We start from the raw sequence: 21,738 nt of genomic DNA on the forward strand, positions 1-21,738 counted from the left end.
AAGTTGATGCTGTGGTGGACACGTAACTCTTTTGATATTCATCCAGAGTTGATTCAGATTTGCATTTTCAAAGTGAAGAAAATGTTATTTTCACATAATTTTACCAGTTTTTGTACTTATATATAAAACACACAGTTTACCGAGGATAGATACAGCGATGATTTGTGTCATTAATTCTATAAGCCTCAAACATTACAGATGCCATTTGTTTCACTGTTCTTTTTAATAATCGTTAGTTAGATTGACTTCTTTTAGAAGGAAGCTCATAAAACAATATCCAATTTGGAATTGGAAGCCTCAGATCACAGCAATATATTTCTATTTTATCTGAAGCAAATGTTTACCAAAATACAGTGTCAAAATAGCAAGTTTGAATCACACACACAAAAAAATAAGCTGTCCAAAAAAGTGGCATCACCACATTTCTTAGCTGCAACTTCCTCAAGACGTCACTGGTTGCATGGCAACTTTTGCACCTAATTTAAATAGGTTTGAAACAAATTTAAAAAAAAAAAAAGACAAGCAGCCTAGATTTAGTTACCGTATTTCCCGGACTACAAAGCGCACCTAAATATTAGCCGCACAAGCTAAAATCAGGGGAAAATCCTGTTTTGTACATACATTAGCTGCACCTGACCAAAAGCCGCAGGTGTTTCAATGTTGACTTATCATATGTAAGAGAATATGCACAAAGGGAATTGTCAGGAAAGAGATGGCTGTTTGGAGACATCACTTTTATTAATATTTTGAAAAACAAGTTATGGGTACATATTTGCACATGTAGTACATAACAATAACCTACAGCACACCAGAAAAATAGATTCGGCCTACCTTTTAGGCTCAGGTGCAGTGACACAGCTTTAACAAGAAGAAAAGTCAGTCATTCACCACCATCTTTCTCTTCTTCCTACGCACTAAAACCACCAAAGTCCTCTTCTCCAGTGTCGGATACAAACAGGCTCATGATGGCTTCGTCATCCACTCTTCTTCTCTCCTTCGTTGTCACTTTCAAAACCAAAGAAATCCTTATTGTCAGTGTCAGAGTCGAACACCCTCAGAAGGGCCGTGGCGGTGTCCTCCTCTCCATCATGCAGCAGTCCAGCCCTTCAAAATCCGTTGGTGATCGTGGATGTTTTCACACTTTTCCACGCTGTCAGAATCCACCGGTGGAGTTGGGCATAACTTGCTTTTTGGGCATAACTTGCAAGTTTATCGCCGCTCATCATCCACGACTCCCGCTGAACGCGTAGCGCTACTTTGAAGTTTGTTTTTCGCGCTACTTCGTACGGCACTACGTTGCCTGGCGGACGGACATGTGACTAACATACCACTCTTGAACCCCGATCCTTCCGCCAGGCAACGTAGTGCCGTACAACAGCGGAACACACAAAACAAATCGTCTTACGATATGACAAAAATCACGGACAATCCATAGAAAAGCCGCACCTGACTAAAAGCCGCAGGGTTCAAAGCTTGTGCAAAAAGTAGCGGCTTATAGCCCGACATTTACGGTACATTTGGACAGAATGAGGTTATTAAATTCCCTTGTTCTGCCTTTTAGTCCAGAAAGCAGATAAGTGTTTATTTCAAAATGTTTCAGCAATATTATACATCTTTGAAATTACAAAACAGGCCATGCTGCATTTATGATTGGTCCACATGTGGTTCACTTACAAAGGTAGCATGTTTAAAATGCAACTAGTCAGTGACATCAGTTCAGCCATTTCTGCGGGCGCTACTAAAAAAAACCCACAATGTTGTCTTTGGTGCATCCCTGGCAATCACAAGTAGTACCTCTTCCCATGACATGTTTTGTCCTCTGAGCAAAGTTGCTGACATTGTTGAGGGATGAGTGGATACACAAAAGAGCACTGCTTGAGATATGCTTCGCACTACACTGTATTCACACTACTCTAAACAAATTAGTAATGGTATCCCCAGGTGTATTGCAGAATATACAACTGTGTGATTAGAATATCCATATGCACTGTGGGACCCAAGGTATGTAGAGGGAGATATGAACCTTCCATACAAATATGAAAATCAACAGTGTCCCCCTATTCCATATATAATCAGTGAGCCCACTGCAGGAAGAGATATCAGGCTAGCTTTCCATTTGGTGATAGTGACATGCGGCGGCATTAAGAAATCACCCTGAATGTGCCGGAGTAGATAACTGAACATGTTGGGTGTCTACTGGAGATATATTTACACAAAACAGGGAGCAGACAGGGTAGATCTAATTGACTAGGTAGCAGTTTGCCAAGGTTGGTGTGGCAGGTCTCAGAGTCGAGTGGATGAGGGGCTTACAGAGAGGCCGTCAGAGAGCAAAAGATTAGTGCTGACGTCTCTGCCACATCAATTATAACCTGCTGCTTGGCTGGGGAGAAATCCCCACGACTGCCTCTTCAAGGCCACCAAGCACAAACTGGGTGTGTCAGAGGTCGTCCAGGGGAGGAAGCAAAGGGCCTCGGCCGTCCCAGTGGGAGTCACTCCTGTGAGCTGGTAGTTCAGAGTCCCCTGTGGAGGGAGGTGCCACAGAGAGTTTCACAGCAAACACCAGACCTGCCACTCAGTGAAGCCACAAGGTCCGACACAGTTGGGGTAGTGGAAAGAATGGAGACTACTGTATAGCTTAGGCTATTTTTCCTACTGTCTATGTTTTTGCATAAATGTATAATAATAATCTCATACCATATACATTAAACGGCTTCTTCATTACAAGTCATTATGCCTAATTTAGCAGTTATCAAAACACCAAACCCACATGCAGAGCAGGGATGAGAATCTGTATCTAGATAATGAAATTTAACTCGTTCAGTAAGAGTAATACTATTAAGCCTTCCATGCAGATTATTCTATGAAAACTGAAAGAAATGTTTTAAAGATTTTGTTTATTTAAACACACTTATTGAGAATAAGCTCTCTATCAGTGTTAAAAGTAAAATTCTGGGGGAATTGTTATTGTACTTCGTTGTTAAATCCAAATGACTTCTACTGTAATTCCAAACACTGCTCAGCAGACAAGAACACAATGCCTGGGTGCACTGGCCACCAGGCCAGAACGGCATGATGCCATCACACAGTGTTAGGTCTCCTAATCTGCTTGTCTGTTGTTGTTGGACCAGTCAGAACCCCCACCCCAGTTCATCCAGATCTACATCCTTGTCAGCAGGGGGCTGACATCAGGCATTAGCCCGTGGGGCCTCTGATAGTACCAACACCTTCGCTTTTGGCTTGAACCCCTACCACGAACTCCACCACCAGGCAAAGAAGAACTATGACTACAATGTCCAAAGCACTCAGACTGCTAAATTATTTTTCTTGATATGAGTGTTGCTTCAGCAGCTATGTTATACTTCCACTGTTCACAATTTTACATCTTCAGGCTTTTGTGCTATTATTGGTTATATCAACATTACATCTACTTTATTCTCTATTGTCAACTTCCAGTCCCATCGTATATACAAATGATGTCATTCAACCTGTCATGCATTGTGTGGCGAGGACAGAGGCAGAACAGCATGATGAAGATCTAAGAAGATCAATCCTTTAGTTGACTAAACAAGTAGAAAATGGTACTTCAGAGACTCAGAGAATGGCATCATAATCCCATTAACTTTAATTAGATTTATGTGATGCTCACCTTTCTTCTGTGACAACAAATTAATGATAAGCCAAAGAGAATTAAAACAGTGGTAAGTGAAACCCTTTTCTTCCCCCTAAGGCTCTCTACTGGGTCCCAGCCTCACCTAAAAGCTCATGAGAATTTAGATCAAGCCCCTCCTGTGTAGAGCTGAGTGAGACCGGCCATAAATTGCTAATAGACTAAATGAAACGAGGTAGGAGGCTCCTGCTCAGCAGCAATTACCCCTTAGATGTAGTCATTCATATCCCTGCATGTCTGGTTTCATCAGGGCAGCACCGGCACTTTGTCAGGCTGTCTTTGTTGCACAGCATCGGGTTGGTTAGAGGACCGACCATAGAACCGATATGCAGGGGAGCATTTGAAACAACAAAGTGCCGTTTGACTGGCTGGCCGTTCACAAGAATGGCACCTCTTCCTGCCTTTCATGTAGCATGGGTTTGTATAATCAATTATTAATCAAAGTTGCGTTTTGAAACTGAAACTCAAAGACACGTCTGCCACACTTAAGTAACTCCCTGTGTTTTTTATTTGCTTGGTTGCCTTTTCACTGCTTTATTTACGATGCTCTCGCGGTGTTTTAGATGAGTTACTATGAAGGCAAAGTGTGTCTTAATGGGGTAGTGAGTTTATTTTGGGGGGCGCGATTTATAACAGCCAAAGGATTATTATGCCATTTGATGACCGTGAGCTACAGTGAGTTAAATGTCTATTCAATCATATGTTTTATACTGTGCAGAAAATATGTTATGTTTGAGTGGCTATTTGTCCACATATATAGTATTTACCTCACCAAAATGAGACTCATTAGGTCAGTTAGCTCCTTTTTAGTATATGAAAGCATGACAGGTCTGTGTATTAAGAAAATACATAAAATGACAATTTTGGTGCTATACATACATATACAATATATACACATACATTTTATCTATAAATAATATATATAAATCTTTTTAATTAAACTGAGTTTAAATTTCTACTTTTACACTGAAGACAAAACAGAGTTAAACCAGATAAGGACTACAAGAAAAAGTAAAGCCGAGAAACAACAACAAGCTTGCCGGCTGAATCAATAACAGAGTATTGATGAAGATCTGCCACATCAGAGTGTGTGCTTTAAGATTTTGGTCTTTTTGGCCTTACAAAGATTTTAACAGAATTATTAGATCTTTGTAAAGAGGCACAACAAATATATCTTGTTCAGGATGGAAAATTGTGACTCATGATTCATTAATTTAGTTTTTCTTCAGCAACAGAGGATAAATCAAGCTCCTATAAACCTCTACAGTTGTTTTAGCGTTCATTTTTCAATGGAAGATAACTGAACAAACACCTATGAATAAATATTGTGCCACTTGCAACTCAATTCAACCACTTGATAAAAAATTCATCCATTGTTTGGGAAACTCGAAACTCTTCTGTCCACCTTTTCTTGTTAGACAAATTGAAGTGTGCACTGAGGGAGGGAGACCAGCAGTAAACACAGAGAATCTATTTAGCCATCCCATTCCAGGGCTGAGAGGAGTGCTGGGTCCTTCAAAGGCAGAGGCAACAATGTGAGTGACATCAGGTCATCCTGCCTCCTCACAGTCACCTGGCTGATAGAATTGTTCTGGGGGGAGATAGGAGGGACGTATGAAGCACAGCTTTTTTGTCATTGCCATATCTTATGATTGATGGCTCCATGGCCGCAGTGAATCTGCCCTTTTTAAATAATTTATGTGGCCCATCGCTATGGACAAGTAGCTTATAACCGGGTTGTTATTTTTCCATTGACTGGAGAGATCAATACTTTAAAGACATGACATAGCCACTAATGAACTACTTAAATGGATCTCTGGAGTGCAAAACAATTTACTCAAAGCAAAGAGTGAAAACACTTTTATTGCTCTCAACTGTAAAGTTCTACTTTAATGGGTAAAGTGTAAACAAGAAGAAAAGTGATGTCCAGCATTGGAGTCAATTCTACTTGAAGTGAAATTGCAATCCAAATAAAAAAAAGCTCTATTTTTGAATTCTTAAATGCTGGAAATCACTTTGGTAATGTGCATTTGCATTAAATCTAGCCTGGTGGAGTGTCCTGAAAGGGACACTTCTAAACCCCAAATAAGCAGAGCAATTCCCTAAAACAGCCCAGTAGAGTTGCACGTTGTAAATCAAAAGGCCGCTGTTCATTCTCCCTCTAACAAAGTGACAAATTAGGCAAACAATAGTGTTTGAATTCTTATTAAAGTTGATTAATTCATATCATTAGCTGATCGCACAACAGCTCATAAAATATACTAAATTAATTTCTTTACTGTGATTAATACATGAAACACTTGAATTAACATCAATAAATCAATTTGTGAATCAATTACATTATCATGTTTAAATACAGAGCTAATAGTGTACATTAACTAGAAGTGTAGAAGTGATCATATATCATTTGGCATTGTAAAGAGGAAGAGCAGAGGAGCATCCTTAAATGATCAACGATTAAAGAGATCCAACTCTTAACCTTAATAGGTCCCCGTACAACTGCACGATGATGTTACTGCGAGTTATCTACAAGGAGAATCTGATGTAAGCCAAGCTTCCTTTAATCTTAAATTAATTCAGTACAAGATTAGCGCTGCTGATGCATATAAGTGATGTAAACTCGGACAGCAAACCCTCTGCAAATGCACTATTTTAACAATACTGATACTAAAACTGAGGCTGGGGTCATCTCAAACAATTATTCTATTTGATACATAGTTTTCCTGCTTCAAGCTAAGCCTTTTCCCCCCCCGTTTATGTTAAGGATACTATAAGTGAAGTGAAGACAAGATGCTTCATCCAATTTAGCACCTGGAAACTGCCTTGTATAAGTGACTGCTTGCTTCACTACGAACAAGCCAGGTATGAAAGGCACGTCAAGACTTCTTTCTGGTTGCACCGTGGAGAGCTACACACTGTAGCTGCCTTAAAGGGCTGCTGCACAGAGGTGTGAGAGGTCCTCTCAACCAGATGTTGTGTGAATCAGTCAACAGAGCTAACGTGACACACTTTGTAGAGAATTACACTTCTACCACAGCGAGCTTAGGGCCTATATGGTCTCGCTAATAAACCTGGACCTTGTAATGGCTGTCTGATCACTCAAACGTAGGAGCAGTAGCAACAGGAGGACAAGGAAATGTCATCCAACATGGATAGAAAATGTACCTCCACCTTTGTTTAAGGTTCATGCGGGCTGAGTTTGATTGGTTTCTGTGTTTGTGCCAGTGCTGACTTGTTAGATGTTATACGCACCAGACTTAAGAGTTTTTTTTAACCACTTGGCCTGCTGGGGAACCTGGCTGTCCAATATAGGCAGGGTTTATGAATGAAGCTCTACTAGACCTTAAGGAGCTGCACTTAACATAACCTGAGCAGATGAACAGTAAAATAAAAACTACTTATAATGGCCAAACCTAGTGAATTGCAAGAACATTTGGTGGTATTATTATTATATATTATATAAGTGAATCAATAAGGCCAACTGAATTTTTTATTGCCATTACTATTGACAGATTTAATAAATATTAGAAATATGTTATTTTAACCCCCAAATATGTTGACTTCTGGACAAACTATTGGTTGGCGTTGGCATATATATATATATATATATATATATATATATATATATATATATATATATATATATATATATATATATATATATATATATGGATCAATGCATTGTTGATTTTGCTCTTTTCATAAGGTTTATTGACAATCCAAAAGTATTGATCGCCACACTTATCTTTATCTCCATGGTTAGTCTGTGGTCTGTACATACCTTTTGTGTGTAATATCCCATACATGTCATCTGTAAACAATAGACACACTGTGACATAATATCAATGAAGCAACAGCATAATATTTGCATATCACAAAGGTTCCACATGACAATTATTTAATAAATTAAGCCACCGATGTGTCTAAATGTCCCTTTCTTTTTACAGTTCTAATAATTATAATCCCTTTAAAAACTCCAGAGTTAATCCAAATGCCACTTAAGAAGACTTTGTTTGCTACACATGTAACAGCCACTGGCCTCTTGTGTCTTCTTCCATAGCTACTGATGTATTCTATGATAAAAAATAAAAGCCGTACTTATAAAATGCATGAGTGAATCAAAATGCTTACAAACTTGAAACAATCCATTATTATAGAAAGGATTGAATTAACTCCACTCTTGCACTAAGAATTGTTTGATGCCTTGAAAGATAATTTGCCATGTAATTCTTTTCACCTACACAGATGCACCAGCATACGAGGCGTACAGTTTTTGGGTTTTTTTTCTCCCTTACCATGATAACAACCATTAATTCATCAAGAGTAAATAAAATATTTTGTTGGGAAGGGACATTAATTATCACATTCATCTGCTTGCTGTTCCAAACTGAGCTATAATGAAATGTGCTGTAATAGAGATTGCTCTTGGGGAGGCAGGCCGTTTATGAATCGCTAGAGGTGCAGCAGCTGCCTTCCCCCTTGAGAGATAGAAATTTATGCCGTATACCCTGCTGATTGTTGAGAAGGTAAAGAACCAATAGCAGCATGTTCAGAGGTTTAATTTAAAGTGTGTTTCTCACTAGGCTGCTCACAACACTTAATTAAACTCTGCTGTTTTGGCAATGACAAATGCTGTGGTGCAGGAGGAAGCTGGGCTGCTGTGACTGAGAGGCTTTTGTAATTTCTTTCATGTGCAGCGATGGCCAGATCCAGGTCAGAAACTGTAGAATTAAAGAACTAAACAAGATTCAGACATGGGGAATAGGAGGGCAAGGGGGTGGGCGGTTACAGTCATTTCTTTCGCAGGAACACATCTATTTTTCTCTCTTTTTACGTCCTCTTTTTCATTTTTGGAAAGTTTTGTCATAGATTTATGAGGGCTTAGCTCCCGTGCCTGGTTTCCCGCACGTATTGCCTTTCACACTGTCGTTTCCTAAGGCATGTGTCTACTTGATGGAGACTTCAACATTTTACTGAAAGGTATGATGAATAAAATGAATAGCATGTTCCTGCACAGAATATTGTTCCTATTATTTTGTAATGGTCTGATCTTTCTATTAAGTCTCTTACCATGACTCTTGATTTGCAGAATCATATTTTTTACCACAGGAAACATTAAGTTTAAAATATTCAAGCAAGTGCGAAATTTAACTTCAGAGGTCTAACACACAACATCAAACTCAGAGCAGTCAACAAACTGACAGGGAGTGACTAATAGCTTTTTTTCAGGGTATAAATCCAATTCATGCCAAACAAAAATCTTATTTTGTTTCTGTAATGGTATGAACCGTATTACTGTGCATTTCATGAGATTCATTTAAAAAGGTGGAGCCAGTCTAGCACACAGCCTCTGCAAAGCCCTGCTTGCTGCCGTGTTATGAAGTCGCAGAACTCTGGCTATACTACCAGGAAATAACCACAAAGATGCCTGCGAGGCATAAACAGGAGCTGGAGCATTTCATTCAATAATGTAATCCATACTTTTAGGTAAAAGACTTAAATTCTTATGTACTTTTTTATTACTTGAGTGAATGGCACCACACATTTTGTTTCCTGTCACATGTCAATCTTTTTACGCAGACCTTTACCACAACTGTATAAATAAGTAGTGTTTTTACTGGTACAAAGCAAATAACAAGTCACATGATACAATTTCAAGGTGTTTCCCATGAGCACAAGCTCCTCAAGATTTAGTACCTTTAAATGCTAATACATCCTATTTTAGTACATTAATCTTTTTCTTTTTTGTAGCCTAATGTTAGATACTATTATTAAACTCTATATATAGAGTCTGTAGCTTATGTTTTTGCCATTTTCTCAAGGCAAATTCTCTCTCCAGTGCAATACATTAATAGATATGGACAGATAATTATAACTGTCTTCAGGAGCATGTAAGAATGTATCTACCCATTCATTTTGAAATTTAGTACAAAAACACCATTAGAGGTGAAAATGTTGTGACTGTGAACGTGAGTATTAAATATAAAAACAGAAGCACGCATATGTAAACAAAACAAAACAAAAAAACAAGAAACATTGTGTTTATTTAGCTGCTCATATAGGGGATGCAAACAGCTCTATATGTATTTTGGTGTTCTGTAAATGCCAGGGAGACACAGCAGCATCCGTTGGAGTTAACGGTGCAGCACTTTTGTGTTCAGTAGCACAAATCATTAATCATGAGGCCGGCCATATTCTTGTAGTGCCTGTGCTTTCATTACTGGGCCTAATTAAACAGTTCTGTGAACTGGAATCTCAGATTCCTCTGTTACAGATTATCATTAATTATGGTGAAAGTGCTCAGAGATGTTGGACTCAATTATATTCTGCTCAACCCTGGCAGTGGGGTGATTCATTGTTCTGAGCACTCCACAGCCGTACTGTCTCTGCTTATCACCAACCTCCACTTTTGTAAATTGGGCTCTGCCAGCCAACAAACTAAGAATTATGTGCTGCTTTTTTCATTACAGACATGTTGGAGGAGCACAGACCAATTAAGGGTGGGATATTTTGTGTGGAGTGATGAGGCAGGCATTGGTGCAAGGAGATGGGGGTTGGATGGGGGTACTAAGGGAATGAGCTCACCACCATGCTTAAGTTGGGGCTTTATTGCCATGTGTGGTGGATCTCTCCACCAGGTCTATTGACTGATTATGCTAAGCATATTTTCTCAATATCTCAATGCTCTCAGTATTGTAATTGTAAAATTAGAATGTGGACAGATATGATACTGCTATTTCGCTGCCAGTACTGTATACAAACACAGATTTTCAGTGTTGTGGAGAAGGGTTTAAGTGGAGATTTCTATTATAGTGGCAGCTTGGAGTGTGTCTAGCTGGGAGGAAAGTGATAACTTTTCATAATATTTGTGTATGACATGCAACTTTTTATGCAGCTGAACAATGTCAATATTACTTCTTTGGTCTTATGCAGGGTATGTGGGGGTCTGTGATGGAAACAGTGTATGAATGAGATTATTGGTCACCTTTTTTGAGGGTCAGAGAATTGAGAGGAAAATCTGAATCAAAGGGAAGTCGACGTTCCAGTGGTAAGCTTAGGCCTTAGCGGTTTGTACAATTTCATATGCCACAGTAGGTAGTGATTTTAATATATATGAAAATCAGGGGGAACTGTGTGCAGGTGTTGCTTATAATATCACCAGTGGGAGATTTTACAAAGCAGGGCTGTTTTTGTTTCCTCCCACTACAGGGCTGTCTCAGAATGACTCAAAAAAAAAAAAAAAAAAATCAGTCTCACTTCCATTTACTTCAAAAATTAACACCTTGTGGTAAAAAGGGAGAGATGTGAGAGGAAGACAAAGCCCAATCTGAAATGTCAAAATTTAATTTCACAGTATCTTTGTTTTCCTCATAGTTCCTTAAACTATGGCTGATCTAATCCCATAATTCCCTCGGCAAAGGGGCAAGAAATGGGATTTTTCCTTCAAGTGACATAGCACCAGCTCATTGAAAATGTAATGCACTACTTCCAAGTCACAGGTCACCCGGCAATCTGAATTTTAAAAGGACTGTGAATAATATTCTGTTTTATTTTGAAAATGAACTTTGTGGCCTCCATCCTGAATCCAATATATGTCTTAATCTTCTGGGCTCTTGAAGCTCACATCTATGGAAGAAGGCCTTTGACTCCTGAACCTAATAAGGAAATCACTTGTTTTCTCATCCATCTTCCCAGTTTTATAGGGCCCGACGCAAAACAGTCTTTTATTTTAAAAGTATCAGATGAACTGTAAAATATGTGTTATATAATATCGAGGCATTTCTTCACTTTTATACGTACGGAAAAAAAATTACTCAAGAGAGCCAATACAACACTAATCTGTCAGTAAATATAATGATAATATTATTGTCATCATCATTGTTACCATTTTTTTATTATATTTTACAAATTCAGATAGGGTATCTTTTCCACAGTGCATCCTAAAGATGAAAAGATTATCATTTGGGCATTTATTGTTATTCTGAACTGAACGTGGCTGACAGTGGCAGTGAATTTCAGCGTTAATTACGCACTAACCTTTTCAGAATGGATATTTAGACATGCTGTGTCCTGCGACTCTGAATGTTTCAGAAATGAAAACATCCAACGCCCGATCAGTATCTACTCACATTAGCATAGTGTTTTAAAGCCCAGTGCCCTAAAACATGCCACGGAAATCCTCTCCTATTTATCTTAAAATAGCCACTTAACTTTGACTGACACTAATTCTTACTACATGAAACTGTAGAAACCCCTCCATTTCCCCCTTCTGTCTCTGTCAGAAAATTACAAAAGACAGAGTTTGTGATGTCCCCAGTGTGCAAATCCTTTTATTCTGTCAGATTACAGCATTTGATATGACGTAGTGCGGCATTCTGGCCTCACATGCCTGCCAGAAAGAAGGGACCTGTCAGCAGCAGAGGAGAGCAGTGCAGATCATCACTCTGACTGATCCACAGGCCCAGAGACTGTCATCTCCTCCGACTGTACAAGTCAACACAAATAAAAGTGAGGAAGCAAAAGCCATAATGACTGGGAGAGATCCAGGCTCATTGTGGCCATTACTTTTATTCAAACCTTACAGATGACATGATGTGAAAAATGAGCCTGTGTCTAGTCGGGTGCCCATTAGTGAGTGAGCACATTATCTCCCCTTTTTCACATTGAATCTCCTCCCTGCATGCAGTGGCAGATGCTCCCGAGGAGTCACTCACTTTTATGGGCTTTTGACTGCAGTACTCTTTTAAATACAGGGGCCTCCACTAGGCAGAGATGATGTATGGCTGTCAGTGCTCTTTACCTCACTGACAGATGCCTTCAGTGGATCCCTGCTTAAACCTTCTGTCTAAAACTAACGGGGACAGCTAACCTCTTCCTTCACAGAGCAGACAAGCATGCATCAAATTGATTATTGCTGGAGAGGGGGTGATTTCTAAAAAATCTCTATTACCAGACAATTACAGTGCAATTTACTTAAGTACAGTCTGAAGGCAATCATGAAATACAATTCCCCAAAACCCAAACGAGTACTATACTCAGAACCTAAAAATTATAAATATTGAATCTATTATATGGAGTATAGGAGAAGATAAATTTGATTACCACAAAATGAAGATGGACTAGTGGCCCACACAAAAAAGAAAAAGAAAAAAAGAGGAAGAAGACCCATTGAAGAAATGTTAAACCTCTCGATGCAGTAACACCGCTAATTGTTATCAAAAATCCCCAAGATGATGAAGGAAAATCGGTTACTTTGTCAGATTACTATGTTTAAGACGCATGGAGGAGACTGACAGGAAGAAGAAAAAGTGCTTCTCTTTCTTTTCCATCTATCTAGGTGGCAAATTTATGTGGTACACACTCAGGAAAAAAAAAAAAAAAAACTTGCTTGGAGATATTTCAACCTATTTTTTGGCACATTTTCAAAGGAATGAAGCAACGCAAATTTACAAAGCCTCAACTTTGATATGAATTCTACAAATTCTTTCAGTGAACAGACATAACGGCAATTCTTTGCAGACTCTTGGCAAAACCCTCCATCTGATCTTTTAAGGGCTGATGAAATGAATATGTAAAAAGTGGAACTGTAGGAAAATAAGAAAATGTGTGAAGTGAGAAATAAACATAATGTCAGCTGAGAAACATGTGAATAAATCCCCTTTTTCATTCCCAGTGGCCAGTCATGCATCAGTGTACAGTGTGCTGCAGTGAGCAAATATTCAGCAGCATGGAAACCCCCAGAGAAGGTGGAGCTTATTTTTAAAATAACAAACTTTATTCTACAATAAGAAATACATCTAGATTCGGTGCTACAGAGCAAAGCTCAGAGGTTGTGTTCGGTGACAGGGAGCCTTGGCTTCTCTCAGGCATGAGTATGAACCACAGCCGCCTGGTTCAATCTAATCTCTGACAAGAAACAACAAGCCTTTGGGACACCCCTGGGGTCCACCTCAACACCACACAACATCATAAGCAGCTCAACTCAGAGGGTTAGATCTACTGTAGCTGTCAGGGGAGAAATATGTTTCCATTTTACTACTTCAGTGGCAAGGAAGACCATACAAATGCTCCTCTATTGCCTTCACTATTGCTCACTCGTTTGAATCTCTCTTTTCTCTCTTTCGCCTCTGTCGGTTTTCTCCCAGCACACATACTCAAGGGGTTCCTTGGTGACTGCGTCCCATTACTAGCAAATGACAGCTGCACAACAGAGCTGAATGTCCCCAGTGACTCTGTTCACCACATTCCCAAATCCAGAAGTGTGCAAGATAAACAGGATTTGGTAGTTTCAACCCAATTCACTTCTGTCTGTTAAATTAGTCATTTGAAAAAAGTTGTTCCAGGGATCAACAGTTATGCAAAAATTGTTATAAGATATTAATATTTTCTGAAAGAAATTACAGCATTTTATCATTCTCTTGTCCAACACACACAAACTTATCAGCTGAGCAATGTTAATTTATCAAAAGGTGTCAATACTTGTCAGTGAAGTACTAAAACCAAAGATATACAGAGAGCAGTTATGCAAACTTAGTTTCATAATTTTTAATCAATTCCAATTAGTATATTTGCAAATACTGACAATATGAATGGTATGTCAATATTATATACTGCAGTATCTAGGCCATTTTTTAAATTATATGTTTATAATTATTACTGATTCCAATAAGCCTATTTCAGTAACAGTAAAGTCAATTGCAACAGGCTGTCATTAATTTCAGCAGCAAGGTGACTAGGTGACCATTTTATCTGGTCACAGACAGTAAATTTCAGTACCACAGGGTAATGTTAATACCATCAGGGCAATGCCTGTTATGCACAGAAGGCTTCACAGTATAATAGTTTATAGACGCAAGTTACTGTTGACTGTTCACATTGTTCACACTGTTCAGACAGTCTGTTCCACTGTCAGTGTTTATCCAAACATACTAAGTTCCAGTGATTCCACAAGGATCTCAGGCATGATTGTGTTAATCACCTGACACACCTGATTTACCGATTCATTTTCCCCATTCATCTTGGGCAAATGTAGCGACAGCTTGCAATCTGTTTGTTTTGAGTTGTCAAAAAGGAACCAAAGGCATGTATCAACACGGAATAAATGCTACTGCAAGATGTCACCGGCTGCACATGAGATGATGAATTGCAATCATATGTTAATCAGTCGAAGTTGCAGTGATGAGTTGTTTACATGGCGTTCCGTCACGAACCTTGGGCTGCTTTATAGATATGGGTTCTCAAACTGACAGGAGCAGGTTGCCATTTGTGGTACTAATGAACAGCCTTAACTTTTTTTTTTTTTTTTGTTCTTTTTATCTTGTTTGTTTTCCAGCACCATAGGAACAACTAAAAATGCATTTATGGATTAAAAAGTGTCTTCAGTGAAAAATTAGCTGAGTTTGCTCATGCGATTATAATTACTTTCTTTAAATTTGGCCGCTTGTTATTGTTGTTACAAAATGTATGCACGACGAGCGCTGCTAAGACTGCCTGACAATACTGCAAAACCAGTAGCGTTTTCATCCTTCATCACTCACTGTATTGCTCTCTGACATGCATGCAAAACCATGTAATGTATGTGTGGGTGTGTGCGTGTCTGTTGTAGAAAGCTGGCCACAGAGCAAACAGCAGTAGGTCCAGCAACAAGGTCAATACTAGCGTAAGTACCTTTTTATTTCCCTAGCCTCCCACAGTGTTAGATCCCACAGTTTGTCCAGCAAACGTACTAATGACTGGGATAGCCTTTCTGCTTTGCTTTTGGTTTCCATTGGTAGGAGAATGGGCAGGAGCTAGCTGATACTTTAGTAATTAGAGGACACTAATATGACAACACATACACAATCTGTAGACTAATATTGAGATAAAAGGGAATTAGGTACAAGAATCAATATCTCAGATATTAAAACGACCTTAGTATATATATTAACAATATTTTAGCACATAATTTAAAAAGAATATCTAAAATATAATTATTCTCTTCTATTATTAGTATTCAATAACAATATCTCAGAAGTGACCTAACTGTACCTGAAATTTTCTTTAAAAATAAATGTGGAGCTACTTGGTACGGTTGATAAAGCAACATTATTATCAGGCATATTTTCATGCAATAATTAACAGGACACTACTTGACAACATTGGTGGCTCTGCAATCTTGCATCCTGTCCTACTGGCTCAATACAACCTCTGTCAGTCATCTAAAGTGTACAGTAATGCTGGGGGGTTATATTTGATGCACTGGCATATTATTTCTTCAAATGCTGCTATAGTAAAAGTAAAACAAACAAAAAAAACACCTTCATGTTTCAAGAGGTGTAAATGTATTAAATTACTTCACGCCAAGAACACCATGCGTTCAGGAGCAGCCTGTATTAGATGCACACCTTTTTTCATCATATTGCAAAACAACTGATATCAGACTTCAAATTAATAACCCACAATAACACAACAAGGGACACTAGGGTCATTTCTGGTCATGCTGCATCTGTGCCGATATTATCAGCCAATATTCATTTACTGATCTATTGGTATCAGCATTTAACTGCCAATAAATGAAAGTAAAGAAGAAACAAGGAGAAGGTCTCTCAACAATGCCATCAGTGTTGTTGCATATTTCGTCCACCAGAGGGCACTTCACTATTGGCATCACATGTTTTTGAATACCACAAACACAATAATCAGCTAATCTGAATAGAAGCAGGTAGAATAAATAAACAGCTACACTTAAAAAATGTAAGAGAAATCTGTTTATAAAAATCAGTTAAGAAAAAAAAAAATAGTCCTATATTTCATACTATCTGATTTCAAAAATCACCAAATATCGGTATCAGTATCGGTCGTAAAAATTCTGTATCAACTGGGCTCTAGAGGACGTGGCACTATATGGCATTACATTTAACCAAAAAAAGCATAACAGGCAGAAGGCTAAGCTTTGTGTCAAACATTAATTTTTTGATAAAAGACTCAGGGTAGAATATTTATGAGTTTTCTTGGGTGATTTTATTTTAAGCTATTTATGTTTCATTTCTTTTATGATGACATTCAAGTGTTTAGTGAGCCATTGTAAACCTTTATAAAGCCACTTTTTTGCAGGAATAGTAACAATAATAATAATAACAGTATTGTGACACACTGAAACTGCCAGAACCTTTAAAAATTACTGTGATGTCAATTTCTGCCCAGCACTAATGCACAGCACACTGCAAGTGAAGTATAGCGGTGAAAGCCCATGAAGTTTTTAACTGTTAGCTGATGCTGCCTTGAGGACTTGATCAATCCTGCTTAATGAAAATAGCCATGACTCTCTAAGGGATTTATTAAATAAGTGAAAATGCAAACAAGGTAATATTTTTAGAGAACTGGAAGTGACAATATAACGAAAGTAATTATAACAGTATATGAAAAATGCAGCGAGAGGCTGCTGTGTGTAAATAAATTAGAATCAAGAGTAAATAGAAACATCACAAGCACAGACACACTTATAAACTATGCTACAACTAAATTGCTTCCACACTCCATGGGCTCAATATGCGATTTAAAAGAACCTAGCGGTGGCAATATTCCTCTGATATGGTGTTTAGTTTTAATAGGAACCCTCAGCTCAAATATGAGCTGACAAACACAGCAAGACAAACACAGTCTCTCTCCGGCAATGAAATATACACTATCAAATAGACCTGTACCTTTTTGAATCCGCCGTGTGGGTGAAACTAAAGCGCAGAACAAACAGCATTCTGATATGGCTTTGAGGGTGATAACAGCGTCTGACAGGGTGGAGAGAGCAGCCTTTGGGCTCGGTGCGAAAACACAACCTGTGATTGACATGATTCCCTGGCCTTAGAGAAGTTTACCTTTTAATAAGGGCTCAGAGAGGCCCTCTCAACAGCCTAGGCTCTCACCGACAGCAAGGGACGTTTGGGGAGGTGTATGTGCATATGTATTTATGCGTGTTAGGCTTATTTGTGTGCATGTGTATCGACCCACATGTGTATCTGTGCCCACTTGTAGCAGATTTCAATCAAGGATTTCAGCCATGCCCAAATATCCCTTCTCTTTTGGGCTGAGTTGTTTGAAGAAAATGAGTGGATTCAGGATCAAGAGCCTTTCTGGAGGAATTTAAGTCTGTTTGAGGATTATGACTTCTTCATCCTGTACAAAGCCTGCAGAGACAGCTATATGCTAGCCCTTGGTGGCCGGGCTTAGCAATGCATTCCAGACTGCGATATAGAAGAGATAAAACCCAGGAAAGACATCACGGCGTTGGGCACAGATCTGCAAAATAAACAGGGAAATCTGAACCTTTCCAATTTTCATGTTGAATAATTCTTTCATGGTCTTAGAATATGCATGCTTAAAAATGTTACAGATGTGCTGTAATAGGAGGATATGTGGGAGGGTGAAGAAAGTTTTTCCTAGTAACCTCAAATAATACTGATGAAAACACTGCTCTTTAGCTGATAAACATAATTGCAAGCCCGCTTACTGCCTTTGTGAAATCCTGCAAACATTTCTCTGTACTTCTGACTCATGATTTCCTCTTCATGCCGGGGCTTGTTTCTTTGAACTCATCAAACTGCTGCAAAAGCCACACCTCTTTTCCTCTGACTTATAATTACAATTATCACGCCAACACATCCCCTGCCAGCTCTGCTCAGCATCTTCAGGTTTCAGCCAGGCTTCCTGCAGCATTGACAACATGCCGGATCTATTTCTGAGAGATGCCACAACTAACCTAGCCTCCAGTGAAAGCCACAGTGACTGTGAGGGCCACCTCGCATAAACTTCAGCTGATGAGAAAATAATGTCTGCACCGCGGCCAGCTACTTCTGGATCATCTCTGGAGCGAGCGCTGCTCAAATCTGTCATTATTTACCCTGTTTACAGCATAACCTGAAAGCAAAACAAGAAATCAATAGAAAATGGGGACAAATTACTGTAAGCATCAATATTTAAGACAGCTGAGATAAAGGGCTCTGAGCTGGTAATAGATTCTTTCCATTTACCATAAGCTTATTGAGAAGAGGGTTTGTCAATTGCTGATAAGCCCATTAGTTAGTTGTTGATAAAACAATTTAGTATCATTAAAGCTCTAAATATAACAAATAGAGCTTGTTAAAAGATAAGATTAATATCTAGCAATCATGTTGCCTCTCTTTTCTGGTGCATTTCTTTATTTTGACATAAACTTCAATGTAATTGTGTAGCTCATAATGAGAATTTACAGCAACATTATGCAGCAAAATCCAGTGAGTACGGTTGTTATGCATGAAATGATCCAACTTCTGATACCAAGTTGCCTCAGACTCTGACATTACAGAACAGAACGTTGATCTTGCCTGTCTACCAAGAATAATGAATATTACCACTAACTATTAGAATGTTAATACCATTATAAAGTATATTATTAATACATCGCACACCCAAATGTCCCAAGTACTTAAACAGATTAAGAACTGTAAGCTTAATTTTCCTTATAAATCCTACTAACTTGAATTATTTGAGTTCCTGGGACATTTTCTTCCTATTTAAGATGTAACTGATTGACTAAGCAAAAGATACGTTTTGTTGTTATGTGGACTGTGTAAGGAAAGTTTTTGCATTAGTAAAATATTATGTATGTTTTTCAAACCACGTTGTTGTACGTTTCTTCCATTATGTTTTCTTTTTATTTACTCAGGCTGTGTTTTAGTACCTTAGTGTTGGATTAGAGAAGCAGTGGCACCATAGGTGGAGTGACACCCCTTTGCTGGTATCTACACAGAGAAAATTATTTCTGATCAGAGAAATTCCATGCATGACAAAAACAATATCAGGACATTGATTTTACTCACGCTACAGTCCTTTTGTGTGTTTGTGTACCTTTAATCCCATGGGGTATGACAAAAATGATCATAAGTAAAAATTAAAATGCAGCATGTAATCCAAGTACAGTTTACAGTGATTTTGAGAGTAAACATGCTTTATTCAGCAATAAAAGACACATAATAGAACACACACATAGACAGCTAAAACCTCCTAACAGTATGTGAATCTCAAGAGTGCTTTGCTTTGTTGTGAAGGTTACCTGACTTTGCTTTACCCCAGAGCAAAGAGACTCAACTCGCTTCACTCTTACATCTTTTGTTCTTGATCAAGTTTACTAAACCCCGTACAAAATGCAGCCAAACGCACGAAGCAAAGCGATCATCCCGGGCAAAGGAAGCTATGAACGAGCAGGAAAGAGGAAGTAGCATCTCCAACAGACAGTCGCAGCAGGGCACGGACTAACTATAGCCACATCAATGACTAACTCTCACAGCAAGGACACCTCCCTTCACTTTGAAAAGAAAATAAATTAAACAACAAAGGGGGACACTGACATTCACAGCCTTTCAGTTTTATTGCACCAAATAACTACTCGTCATACTTCCAGCACAGGATCATTGTTAAGTTCAGTCCATAAAAACAACACGAAGAAGAAGAAAAAAACATTTTGAGAACAAGAAGTTTTCTTCCCAGCTGGAATGATGATTGCTTTATGAATTTGTAGTTGATGTAGAAAAAGGTTCCCTCATCTCCTGGCCTAATATGGTCATTCCAACACAGGAGGACACCCATCTTTGTACTTCTTCATGCATTACACACACAATCAATAATGGAAAAATATACACTGTGAAAGGCCTTAGTTGCACTGCCTACAAGCGGCATTGATTAATGATTTTGTGCCAGTTATGACAGCAAGGTGCATGCAGTGAAGAGAGTGGAAGGCCTTTTTAATAGTGCAAGGAGAGAATTAAATCAAACCCAGGAGGGCCTCCACTGGAAAGGAGAGATGCTGCATCTCTCTGCTCTAAATCACAGCTCTACTTAAGCCCAGCCTTCTCTTTCCCCATTTTTCTACATTATCAAAGGAAACCTGTCACTGCTGTCTATGGTAAAGTTTACAAATCATGATTTATCAGAGAGAGGATCTCTAAACACCTGTGTGAGAAAATAAGCATCCCCTGCATTATTATTTATAGGCCAAAAAGTTTGTTTAGTCTTCCTTTGACTTGAGAAAGCGTTTCAAAACTTTGAAATCCAAGTTTTGAAAAATGCATTTAAAAAGCATTTGATTCCATTTGCGTACCTGCATATGTCATGTCCAAACAACGTCTCAAGTCGTTAAGTCGTCAGTGCAAAAACAAGCAAAATGCAGCTTGATATTATCCCAGAGTTGGCTAAGTTAAATTTAAAATTCCGCAAAAACAAATTAATAAATAAATAAAATACACTAGGAAGAGAAACATGTTTAGCAGATTTATAACCTCTATTTTCTTTTCAAAAGGCTGGAGATTCTCAAATAGCCATGAGTCTTTATTTCTAACAACATAAGGGAATCCTAAGGATCCTCCTAGGTCTGCTGCTAGAGATGCAAACATCACACTTAAAACCTGCAATCCATACATTTAGCTCAGACATCTCTAGAAAAACAACATTTTAAATACACAGTACATTCTGAAATAGTCCATTACTTATTTTTAAACCTTTATGTCTTGAGAGCCCTAAACCACAACCCAGTTTTGAGACACTTTGTGCAGTGCAAACCGACAAAGCCGCAGAAGCTGGGGAGAGAAAATCCTTCTTACTGGCCACCAAGGCCAGTCGCTACCAGAATACTCCAGAAAAAAGCAGCAGCCCGAAAGCCATATAAAGAAAAGAGACGAACCCAGGGTGATGAGCACTCACTCTGTCTTCTCTTTGTTCCTAATACAGAACTTTCTCCAGGCATGAGCTTTCTGAGTAAGATATATACGACAGAATAACCACAGTGCTTTGTTTGTATAGAAAATACATTAGGATAAGACTGCTGCAAAAGTTTGAAAATGCCATTGGGGATTAGTGTGTAAATACACATTGTTGATGGGAAACTGATGTCATTAGAAAAAAAGATATATATATATTATTTTAACAAAGACTGTAATTAAATAGAAAACACACATTCTACACATGTGCACTTAAAAGGAAGCAGATGTAACACAAACACTGAATATGAACATTTTTTTCCTTTTCTATTATTTTGTTCCATTAATATTTCAGTTTAATAATTAATA

The 21,738-nt window shown here is 38.4% G+C and overlaps 1 protein-coding gene across 20 annotated transcripts in view; it reads right to left on the bottom strand.

Moving 5' to 3' along the window:
* Positions 1-21,738, bottom strand: part of LOC145420915 (uncharacterized) — a 103,270-nt gene that overhangs the window by 74,069 nt on the left and 7,463 nt on the right. For 5 of the 20 annotated variants that reach the window (XR_013902145.1, XM_080290330.1, XM_080290327.1 and 2 more), the window contains one exon: positions 19,359-19,419. The exons of 12 other annotated variants lie outside the window; for them this stretch is intronic. Coding sequence is in view for 4 of the 8 variants with exons in the window: in XM_080290330.1 (XP_080146456.1) it covers positions 19,359-19,419 (61 nt within the window). In the remaining 4 variants the exon portion in view is untranslated. Of the gene's footprint in view, positions 1-15,329; positions 17,939-18,398; positions 18,557-19,358; positions 19,420-21,738 lie in introns of those variants that run through there. 3 more of the 20 variants (XR_013902138.1, XR_013902144.1, XR_013902146.1) reach the window with 3 other exon arrangements.

Source organism: Astatotilapia calliptera, chromosome 16 (assembly GCF_964374335.1).
Source record: "Astatotilapia calliptera chromosome 16, fAstCal68.1, whole genome shotgun sequence".
Taxonomy (NCBI): domain Eukaryota; kingdom Metazoa; phylum Chordata; class Actinopteri; order Cichliformes; family Cichlidae; genus Astatotilapia; species Astatotilapia calliptera.